Source organism: Eretmochelys imbricata, chromosome 5 (genome assembly GCF_965152235.1).
Source record: "Eretmochelys imbricata isolate rEreImb1 chromosome 5, rEreImb1.hap1, whole genome shotgun sequence".
Classification (NCBI taxonomy): domain Eukaryota; kingdom Metazoa; phylum Chordata; order Testudines; family Cheloniidae; genus Eretmochelys; species Eretmochelys imbricata.
Window position 1 is genome coordinate 49,524,993 of NC_135576.1, and position 12,244 is coordinate 49,537,236.

Below are 12,244 nucleotides of genomic sequence, written 5' to 3' on the forward strand. Positions count from 1 at the left end.
AGAAGTTAGTGGTTGATTTATGCCCTGAAGAATGAAGATTTATAGCTTTTCTTAAAAAAAAGAAAAGTTATAAAAATTAAAGGCTATAAAGACATAAAATAATTGTTCACAAGCAGTCTGAATTACTTACCTACTGTGGGTGTATTTGCTGCACTTAGAGAAGCAGAAGACGATATTGATGAGATACTCTCTGCACGTGCCAAGGGAGCTATCGGTGGTGGACTGGAGTTAGAGGTCAAGGGTGGGCTGAATGGCCTCGGCTTAAAACAAAATGTGTCAATATAATTACATACATATAAATGATTTTAAATGGATGAAACAAAGGAAATCTTATGAGAATCAAAGAGAACCAGAAAAGACATCTTCATCTAGTTCATTCCCTGCCTAATACAAGATGGTTCCCTATGATATATTTTTTCTAGTGTTTTATCCATCCTAATTTTCAAAGTAAAATAACTTATGAACTGCTACCATTTCCCTTGGGCAGTTTTTCTATAATTTAGAATATTGTTAGGAAGTTTTTCCTGATAGTCAATCTTTAATGAGTTAACATGATGCTTGGCCTATGTAACATTTCAGGCTGAGCTAAGTGCCAAAGAGCAAAGCAGAGAAGCTAAACTTGTATGCTGCTGCCTGAACCTGCAGCCCTGAATACATGAGCACTTTCCATGGATGACTACTTTAGGGGCCACACTAGTGGAGAGGGAAGGTTGGTGTCTTTCAAAGAACCATCTGCTGTTTAACCTGGAGATGGTGCAGTGCCACTGCATTGTAAAAGGGTGGATCTCAGGCTTTCCACACACATTAATCCTCCCCTCTGCCCTGAACTCTCCTCACCGAAATTCATCTGGTGTTGCACAAGGGTAGTTTCACACCCAAGATTAACAAGGACAGATTAGATTAAATTTTAGTAACATCCGAACAAACAATTTAACATAAGCAAGGGAAGAGCAAATCTGAAACGGTGGAGGTTGTGGTTTGGTTTTGCTACCCATCTCTCCTTTTTTACAGCACTCATAACGTGTAAAGAATTCTCAGGTACTACACTGATGGGTAGTACAGAAATGCACATAACAGTAATAAAATTGTACTTAGAGTAAATGTTTCAGGAGAGCTAAGGCCCTTTTTGCCAACTTCTAGTGAGCCATGTTAGGTCAGAAGAATTCAAAATGTTTATCATAAGATGGATAAACAGTATCAGCCTGACAATATGAATGAGTTGCTCTTCCCTGGTGTGGTTCTCTCTCCTAGAAATTGGGGGTGAAATCCTAGGAGTTTTGCGATTGATTTCACTGGGATCAGGATTTCACTCAAGGTTTTTTCTGAAGATATGGCATTACGTATATGCAATCTTCAGTTTTTAAAACTGATTCTTTGTTTGAGCAAGTAAAAGCAAACACACCTAACCCCTCCAAAAGCCGCTTTGCATAAAAAATACTAATGAATTTATGTCACCAATAATTACATTCACAGTGAACAATTTCCATGCACATTTTAGGTTGACAACAATTAAAATGGGTGATTTATAAACTCTTGAAAAGTTTGATGTAAAAAGAAACTGACCGTTAACTATAATGGAGTAAATGATTGCTTTATTTCAAGTTGAGCTATACCTTGAGAAATAAGTTATATAATTAACTAAAATTAACAAAAACTAAAATTAAATACATACTATTTCATTAATTCCACTAAGTTTCCCTGTTGATATCTTTGGTCTGGAAGCAGGCCTTGGAGGTGGTACAATAGTGCCTACAGAAAGAGGAGTTGTGGGCCTGGCTGAACAAAAAAATAATGTGAAGAAAATCATTAGTATTATAAAAGTCACTGAGTGCAACCATTATAAATTACATTTCTGTTAAAGATTCTACTTTATTATGAACTCTATTGTGCAGGAATTCATAAACAAAAACTGCTATGGTATTAAAATGTGATTCTATGGTACTCTGAAAAATGACTACAAATGGCATTGTGGGTTCCATCATTATAGCTCCTTAATGATTCTATATCAAATATACCCAGTTTGTAGGTAAAAAGATGGTTTTATCTAGCTTTCACCCTGTATGCTCAGCATGGGCTCAGGGTGAAGTCTGGTCTTTTATCTCTCATATGTCACCAACAGTAATAAAACAGGCCAGTTAGGCCTTTGATGACTGCTGTGCAGCTCCATTATCTTCAGATCAGGCCACTGACATATGAGAAACCACACTGCCTTCAGTAAGTTTTCACAGGTGCTATAAATGATTAAAATTTAGTAAATAATTGAGTTGATGTGTGAGAAACCATGTAACTTCTCATTTCTTTCAGCAGGACTACCAGAAACTTTAAAAAGCCTCTACAATGAGCAGATATAACTCTTAATACATGCCAGGGCACCATAAAACCTTAGTGAAAGAAGGTGCTATTTTTACATGGCCACTTTTCTGAGAAGAACTATACTTCAAAACAGCAGTTAGATGTGATCCAGTGAGTATGCTGAATCAAAAATGTGCCTTTTTTCTTCAAAAAAAGCAAATACATAATTACATGATAAACAAGAGTTATAGCATATTCAATTATCTGTCCAAAAATAATTTTAGATGTGCTTTTAGCCAAAAAGAATATTCACGAAAAATTACAGTTAGTGTGGCATTTTCAAAAGCACTCAGAGATGGCATAACTCTGTTCCTATTAAAGTAAATGGCAGTTTTATCAATGACTTCAATGGAAATAGAATTAGGTCAATGCTGAGCACCTGAAAATCCTACTCATCCTAAATTTGTACCACAAATGCCAAAAGCAAACCAATTCGAGACTAACATTACCAATCTTCCCTTTAAATTCATTCTTTTATGCCTACTGTAAGTATTGCATGATAAACACCCTGATCAGAGGCACACAATGAGAGGAGATGGAATACCTGTCTCAACACTGATTTTCTTTACATTTGTTATTTTGTGTCACAACTGTAGTCTCAACTGCACTTTAAAATCTGATGTGTTAAATATCAAAAGAATAAGTACAAATTAGATTTTTTGCTCTAATAATAGCTATATAAAATTTAAAAAACACCACAGTTACTTTTTGAAATTCTAAATATTTACATTTTCCAGAAGTTTTTGATCGCTCACTGCCTTTGACATCCCTCAGAATAGTATATTCGCTGCTTTTTTAAAAAGCAAAGTTCCACTTGATCAGGAACAATGCCCTTAGTCAAGAAGGTTTTTTTTTCAGTTGGATACTTATTTATATGTTGACTGACTCACTTAGGAGGCTTGGTGCTAAAAACATTGATAATATTTAGTATCTTTAGATGAGAGGATGAATTAATTTTAATATCAGGTGAGTAGTAGTGAGGGAGAGAAGTCAGTCTACTTTTTGGAGTCAGTTATTAGGCAAAGACCAATACACAACACATGCTTGCCATACCCTTGTTTATATGAGCACAAGTGGAGACTAAACTAGAGTCCAGTGGCACTGATGAAGATGTGGAAAAAATTTCAGCAGCACTGCCAGTTTCTTCAATGAATAATTTTTCATGGCACATAATATTACTGTCAAGGTCACTTTGATCCTCATAGGCACAGCTATTGGAAGAACTCCCAAGCAAAGCAGCAGAGGCAGTGAGGAGATTTTCCGTTTTAAAATGCAAACTTTGGGGCTCCTTGTGGTTTGCACTTGTTTGTTCAACTGTAACAAGATCACCAGTAAAGCAAACAGATTTTGAGACCACAAAATAATAGATAAAGTATTTGTGTTCCCTGTTGGTTCTGTTGTAATATAAGGTTTGCACAAAGAGCTAGAGGTGAAGTCTGGTGATGATGGGCTCCTAGACCCAGAATCTGTAGGTGCCCAAGCAAAGATTCAGATATTATGTACTCAGGAAAATCAAAGGTAGATGAGAAGGCGCTCCTATTTTGCTCTTTTAGTGTAGCTGAAGGAAAAGGGAAAAGTTGAAAGCTAGAAGCAACATGAAAATTTTAAAAACTCCAATATAAATCCAAACTTTAAAAATGTACTCAACATATACACCCTGAAGATTAAGTCTACTAGCCAAGCTGAAAAATAACTGTTCTTTCAGGCCCTGTCTGCAATTTAAAGGATTAAAAGTTGTACAGTGGAGTCGCATCATACGCACATTTAAGCAAATTCAACTGTACGCGCTTGGCAAAAAAGAAAAAAAGAAAAACAACAATTTAAACAGTGTGGGCGATTCCGCCCACCATTCCACTCAATGAGTGTATGTCCCAGAGCGAGCGTGAGATGCGAGACGTGAATCTGCTGTTCCCTCAGTTGGTCTCAGTTCCCACGTGTCTCTCACAGTGTGAGCATCTTGCTGCATTGAGTGTGATTCTAGTGTTCAAAGATACGTATTTTTCGAACAACATGGCCCCTAAATGCAAGCCAACTACTTCATCTGGTGCTCAACCGAAGAAACAGCAATCTGTTCCAACACTGGAGGAAAAACTGGCTGTGTTGGACTTACTGAGAGACGGTATGTCAGTCTCCAATGTGGTGCGTAAATATGGCCGCAATGAATCTAGCAGCCGTGCCATCAAGATTCGAAAGAGAGAAATTCGTCAAGCTGTGGCATCAAGTGCTCCAATAACTGCTAAGGTGACAAGCCAGGTGTGCAATAAGACTTTAGTGAAGACTGAAAAGGCATTAAACTTATGGCTGGAAGACATGAACCGTAAACATGTGCCTATCGATGGCAACACTTTGCGAGAAAAGGCTCTTAGCCTCTATGCGCTGTTCAAACCTCACACCAAAGAGGGACAGCCTTCTGATGAGAAGGAATCCAAAGCCAGCCAAGGTTGGCTTAACAGTTTTAGGAACCGCTTCAACCTCAAAAACATGCAGACTACTGGTGAAGCTGCATCTGCCAATGAAGAGGCAGCAAAAGCCTACCCTGAACAATTAAAGAAAATCATAGAAGAAAAGGGCTACCTTGTGGAACAAATTTTTAATGCTGACGAGACTGGGCTCTTCTGGAAAAAAATGCCCAACCGCACTTACACTTCTAAATCAGAAGGACAAGCGCCTGGCTTCAAAGCAGCTAAAGACCGTGTGACTGTGTTGTATTGTGGCAATGCAGCTGGGCATTTAATAAAGCTGGGCTTACTCTACAGGGCTGCAAACCCCTGTGCCCCAAAAGTCAAGAGCAAAAATCTCCTGCCTATGTTCTGGCAATCAAATAAAAAGGCTTGGGTGACGGCAGCATTATTTCTGGATTGGTTCCACAAGTGTTTCATTCCAGAGGTCATAAGGGTTTCCTGACCGTTGACAAAGAAGTGAAACACATTGTTCAGGTGACCAGACAAGGATGTCGACTAAGCCATCACCACCCACTTGAGGAAGAAACTGAAGAATTAATTGAGGGCCACAGAGAAACACTGACTCACGAAGAGTTAGAGGAACTGATAAAATCGTCTACAGAAGACAAAGATGATGACGATGAACAGAAAGAGCCAACAAGTTGGAATCTTCATAAATTTGCTGAAGTATTCCAAGCAGCGAAACACTTGAATGATTTAATTTCTGAATACGATCCCTCTATGGAACGAGCCCTCAAAATCACACGTAGTATTACGGACGATTTGAGACCATATCAAGAAATGTTTGAGCAGCTCAACAGACAACAGTGATAGTTGCTGATCACCATGTTTTTCAAGAAAAAACGATCAGCAGCAGATGAGACTATGCAATCAACTTCTTGAGCTGAATCAGAGCCAACCACTTCGTCTACAACTCGCTCTCCATCACCTCCATCTCCTGGATCGACATCAAGCCCTAATGACCCCCCAATAGTGTTGTCAGTGGAAGAGGAAGACTAACCATTGGCGTGTGTACAGCACCAATCTTCATCATCTCATCGTTCATCATACGGGCGCTGTACTAATCATCATCGTCATCATTCATCGTCGTCGTATCACCATTATCATCGTTATTGTAGACTAGCAAGAATATCCATGATGAATGGTGAGTGGTTAGGTTTACCGTTTTCCTTTTTTATTCTTTCATTCTTCCATCTCTCTCTCTCTTTTATGTAATTAAAAATACTGTAAAATTATATTTTGCATATGTACTCTATTATATACTGTACATTACTGTATACATTATACATATTACTGTACAGGGTTGTACAGTATACACAAAACCATATACAGTATACTGTACTTTATGGGCAATTTAAGGGATTTTCAAGGGTAATTTTGACTATACGCGATTTTCGCCTTTTATGCGCTAACTTTAGAACCTAACCCCCGCATAAAATGCGACTCCACTGTATATTATTTGTGTACATCATTTAACTGTAATATTGTCAACCAAACTATTAATTTTGAGCTCTCATTTTTCTCCAACTTTCTCTCCTTCTCCATATAGTATCCTGTTTGGGCTCTATCTTCTGTATCAGCCTCCATTTAGTAGGTGTCTGGTAGTAAAGGAATATTCTCTCTTTCACCTCAAAATCACCTGACTGCTGTTATGGTTTGTGGACTCCCCTATTATTCTCCTCCCTCACCTTCTTGGCTGCTGCAGTGGCAGGAACAGCAGCAGTAAAAACTGACCAGACTGGTCAGCTTACCCATGATGCAGCTTGTCAAAGCTACAAGCAACAGTGGCAGTAGAGTGGTGTGCAGACTTAGGAAGACAACACAGTATTGGTTTACACTCAGTTCATATTTGGAAAATTATCTTTGCAACTATAAAAAGTGGTTACCTACCTGTATTGTAATTGTTTTTTTTGAGTTGTGGGTGCAGACGTGTTCCACTCAGGTGTGCATGCACTCAGTGCACCGAGGCCAGTAACTTTGCTTAGCAATATCCAGTGGGGTGGTACTCACGCCCTCAGGCCCTCATAACCCCCTCAAATGGCTATTTAAGGGCAGCGCTGCCCAACCTTCCTCAATTCCTTTGCAACTAACATCAAGAGTAGAAACTCCATTGTAAAGGGGATGGGGCAGGGTCACAGAATACCTATCTGCACCCACATCTCGAAGAACAACAATTATAGTACAGTTTTTTCTTTTTCAAGTGGCTGCAGACGTGTATTCCACTCAGGCGACTGGCAAGCAGTAACCGAAGGAGGTGAGGCTCGGAATCTACTTGAACGACAACTGAAGGACTGCCTTCCCAAAGTCTGCATCTGACAGAGATGCAGTTGTAATAACATAGTGTCTGCTAAACATATGCACAGAAGACCAGATACCGGCCCTGCAAATATCCAGTATAGAAACATTACTGAGAAACACAACAGAAGTTTCTTGGGCCCTCATCAAATGAGCCATCACTTTCTGTGGAAGAGTGATCTGAGCTACCTCATATGTTGTCATAATGCAGGAAATGATCCATCTGGAAATCATCTGTCCAGAGACCACCTGACCGTACATCCGATCCGCACAGAAGATGAAATCGAGGTGATGAATTATTTGGTCTCATCCTTTTCAGATAGAATACCAAGCATCGTCTCACATCCAGCGTGTGAAGATGCTGTTCATCCACATTTGAATGTGGCTTATGAAAGAACACAGGTAAATATATAATTTCATTAAGGTGAAACATGAGGGGGAAAAGTCCAGGAGAGCTGGCCGTATTTTAAAGAATCCTTATTGAGGTTGCAGGAACAAACCATCCCGATGTGTAGAAAGAATAGTAAATATGGCAGGCGACTAGCTTGGCTTAACAGTGAAATCCTTGCTGATCTTAAACACACACAAAAAAAGCTTAAAAGAAGTGGAAGCTTGGACAAATGACCAGGGAGGAGTATAAAAATATTGCTCAGGCGTGCAGGATGAATCAGGAAGGCCAATTCACAATTAGAGTTGCAACTAGCAAGGGATGTCAAGAGTAACAAGAAGGATTTCTACAAGTATGTTAGCAACAAGAAGATGATCACGGAAAGTGCGAGCCCCTTACTGAATGGGGGAGGCAACCTAGTGACAGAGATGTGGAAAAAGCTAATGTACTCAATGCTCTTTTTGCCTCTGTTTTCACGAACAAGGTCAGCTCCCAGACTACTGCATTGGGCAGTATGGGGAGGAGGTGACCAGCCCTCTGTGGAGAAAGAAGTGGTTCAGTACTATTTAGAAAAGCTGGACAAGCACAAGTCTATGGGGCCGGATGCACTGCATCCAAGGGTGCTAAAGGAGTTGGTGGATGTGATTGCAGAGCCATTGGCCATTATCTTTGAAAACTCCTGGCGACTGGGGGAGGTCCCGGACGACTGGAAAAAGGCTAATGTAGTGCCCATCTTTAAAAAAGGAAAGGAGGAGGACCCAGGGAACTACAGGCCAGTCAGCCTCACCTCAGTCCCTGGAAAAATCATGGAACAGGTCCTCAAGGACTCAATTTTGAAGCACTTTGAGGAGAAGAAAGTGATCAGGAACAATCAGCATGGATTCACTAAGGGCAAGTCATGCCTAACCTACTTGCCTTCTATGAGGAGATAACTGGCTCTGTGGATGAGGGGAAAGCAGTGGATGTGTTATTCCTTGACCTTAGCAAAGCTTTGGATATGGTCTCCCACAGTATTCTTGCCAGCAAGTTAAAGTAGTATGGGCTGGATGAATGGACTATGAGGTGGATAGAAAGCTGGCTAGATCATCAGGCTCAATGGGTAGCGATCAATGGCTCCATGTCTAGTTGGCAGCCGGTATCAAGCGGAGTGCCCCAAGGGTCGGTCCTGGGGCTGGTTTTGTTCAATATCTTCATTAATGATCTGGAGGATGGAGTGGACTGCAGCCTCAGCAAGTTTTCAGATGACACTAAACTGGGAGGAGTGGTAGATACGCTGAAGCATAGGGATAGGATACAGAGGGACCTAGACAAATTAGGGGATTGGGCCAAAAGAAATCTGATGAGGTTCAACAAGGACAAGTGCAGAGTCCTGCACTTAGGACGGAAGAATCCCATGCACTGCTCCAGACTAGGGACCGAGTGGCTAGAGGCAGCAGTTCTGCAGAAAAGGACCTAGGGGTTACAGTGGACGAGAAGCAGGATATGAGTCAACAGTGTGCCCTTGCTGCCAAGAGGGCTAACAGCATTTTGGGCTGTATAAGTAGGAGCATTGCCAGCAGATCGAGGGACATGATTATTCCCCTCTATTCGGCGTCGGTGAGGCCTCATCTGGAGTACTGTGTCCAGTTTTGGGCCCCACACTACAAGGAGGATGTGGAAAAATTGGAAAAAGTCCAGCGGAGGGCAACAAAAATGATTGGGGGCTGGAACACATGACTTATGAGGAGAGGCTGAGGAAACTGAGATTATTTACTCTGCAGAAGAGAAGAATGGGGGGGGGGGATTTGATAGCTGCTTTCAACTACCTGAAACGGGGTTCCAAAAAGGATGGATCTAGACTGTTCTCAGTGGTAGCAGATGACAGAACAAGAAGTAATGGTCTCAAGTTGCCATGGGGGTAGTTTAGGTTGGATATTAGGAAAAACTTTTTCACTAGGAGGGTGGTGAAGCACTGGAATGTGTTACCTAGGGAGGTGGTGGAATCTCCTTCCTTAGAAGCTTTAAGTTCAGGCCTGACAAAGCCCTGGCTGGGATGATTTAGTTGGGGATTGGGTCCTGCTTTGAGCAGGGGGTTGGACTAGATGACCTCCTGAGGTCCCTTCCAACCCTGATATTCTATGATGAAACTGTGAAACCACTTTAGACAAAAATTTTGGATGCAGTCTTCGGACCACTTTGACTTTGCAAACTGCATTTATGGAAGTTCTGCCATTAAGGCCTGCAGTTCATTCACTCTCCTTGAAGCTGTTATGGAAATAAGAAAAGCCACCTTTTGGCAAAGGAGAGAGAACAAGTTGTGAGGATGCCCCATAAAGGTAGCCAATACGGTACTAAGGTCCCATAATGGAAGAGTTTACTTCACAAGTGGAAAGAGACAGACAACTCCTCTTAGAAATCTTATTACCATGAAGTTTGAGAAAACAGACTTCCTTTGAATCAGAGGACAGAATACAGAGATTGCTGCTAAGTGGACCCTCAATGAGCTGAGAGAGAGAGAGGGGAAAAAAGAAACCAGGGGACTAAAAGATGTAACAGATAATCCAAAGTGTCCTCAATGCTGGCTAGCTTCAGCTGAATTCCCTTGGCTAGCGATGAAACCAAAAAAATGTTTTCACTTGGCCAAATAGATAACCTTAGTGGAAGGTTTTCTACTAGTAAGCAGAACTCTCAGAACTGCTTCTGAACACCATCCTTCCCCTCATCTAACCATGCAGCATACACACCGTGAGGTGCAGACTACTCAGCACTGGATGCCAAATTTGACCACGGTGCTGAGTCAGGAGGACAGGATAGAAGGAAAGAGATCTGGGACGTCAAACACAGACTGAGAAGATTTCAGAACATTGTCTTGCAATGATAAAATCTGATGCAACAAGTATCAGTTTGGCACGATCCAACATCAGATTGTTTTCAAACTGCGGAAAGAGTGGGCTTGGGGGGAAAGCATACATCAGTGCTGATCCCCAGTTCACATGGAAGGCATTGATTAAGGATCCCGGACTGAGACCCAGTTGAGAACAAAACTTGTTTTTGGTTGCAAACAGGTCGACAGTTGGAATGCCCCATTCTCTGAACATGGACCTCAGTCTGCTCCTCTTCAGAGACCACGCGTGATTCTGGCAGAAATTCCTGCTGAGGTGATCAACCAAGTTATTCTGAGCATCTGGTAAGTGAGCAGTTGTGGAGATGTTTTCCCTAAAGCAAAACTGACAAACAACTTTATTGCTTCCTGACAAAGGTGGTTGAGGCACGCTCCTCCCTGGTTTTTCACATAAAACATTGTGGTGATATTGTCACTGAGGATATGAACGTGTGTGCTCTTCATCTGTGCCCAGCATCCACTGTAAATGGCTTGAAGCTACAGGATGTTGATATGAAGGGATGCTTCCTTGTCTGTCCATAAACCGTGAACCTTCAATGTCCCCAGTTGTGTTCCCCAACCTGTTGTGATGGCATCAGTAACTATTGTCCTGATTAGAGGAGGATGGGCAAAAGGAACACCTTTGCAAATACTGATCTCTCCACCACTCTAGAGAGACTCCAGGATGGGCAGTGGCAATGACTGACAGTTCAGTAGATACACCAACTTCAACCATTGCTGAAGAGGATGAAGATGTAATCTTGCATGTTGGACCACGTACGTAAATGTGGCCATATGACCTAATAAATTCCAGCATACAAGGATCAGAGTTGAAGGGTGAGAGTGAGGGACAGCCACAGGCAATGAACTGCATGAAATCCTTCTCTTGACAGAAACACCCTCGAACTTGTAGAGTGTAGGAGGGCTCCAGTGAACTCTATTTGTGTGCTGCTATTGTGGTGGCTGGCTTTACTTTGTTCACAATCAGAGCCAGACGATTGAAGAAACAGAGGAAACTGGACCAGACAGAAGACTTGGTCTCTGGACTTGCACCTTACTAATCAAACATCCAGGTAAAGGAAAGACATTAATTCCTCTTTTTCTGAGATATGCTGCTACTACAGTCATGCATTTGATAAATAAGTGTCAGCTGAGGACAGGCCAAAGGGAAGCACTGTGTACTGTTAATGGTGACCTGCTACTACAAATCTCAGAAACTTCCTGTGTCTTGAAAAAATTGCTGTGGAAATAAGCATCCTGAAGATCAAGGGCAGCAAATCAGTCGTGATTCAAAGTGGGGAGAACAGTAGCTAGGTTAATCATATGGTATTTGATGTACTTGTTGAGATCACAGAGATCGAGAATAGGTCTCACCCCTCCACTGGACTTGGGGATCGGGAAATATGAGTAGAATCCCTTTCCCTGATGCTGCAGGGGAAACATGAAGCATGCAGCCTAGACTGTTGAAGGAGCTGTGACTCATGAGAGGAGTCCCTGAAAAAGGATGGGGCAGTGGGGGTGGGAAGGGGAAATGAACAGAAATTGAATGGTCTAACCAACTCCCACAGTGGTTAGGACCCATTTATCTTTGGTTACTGTTTCCCAAGCATTTTAGAAGTGAGACAGCCTGTCCCCAAATGGTGGAGATATGGCTGGGGAGATAAAGACCAAAATGCAGCTCTCAATATGCAAGTCAAAATGGCTGCTTGCTTGAAGCTGATGGAGGACATGCTGGCTGGTTAAAATTGGACCCAAAAAGCCTCCTACTCTGTGACCTGTGCCCCTTCCTGGAGAAGTCGTGCTGCCTACCAGGGTAGGACAACTACCAGAAGTATCAATGAGAGTGCTATTGCTGCTGTTGTTGATAACCTCCATAATGACATCTCT

The 12,244-nt window shown here is 41.7% G+C and overlaps 1 protein-coding gene across 1 annotated transcript in view; it reads right to left on the minus strand.

Moving 5' to 3' along the window:
- The window catches only part of FCHO2 (FCH and mu domain containing endocytic adaptor 2), a 230,609-nt gene that overhangs the window by 26,002 nt on the left and 192,363 nt on the right, over positions 1-12,244 (minus strand). The window contains exons 19-20 of the mRNA XM_077817076.1: positions 1,673-1,776; positions 131-260 (exon numbers count right to left, since the gene is read on the minus strand). Coding sequence (XP_077673202.1) covers positions 131-260; positions 1,673-1,776 — 234 coding nt within the window. The remainder of the gene's footprint in view (positions 1-130; positions 261-1,672; positions 1,777-12,244) is intronic.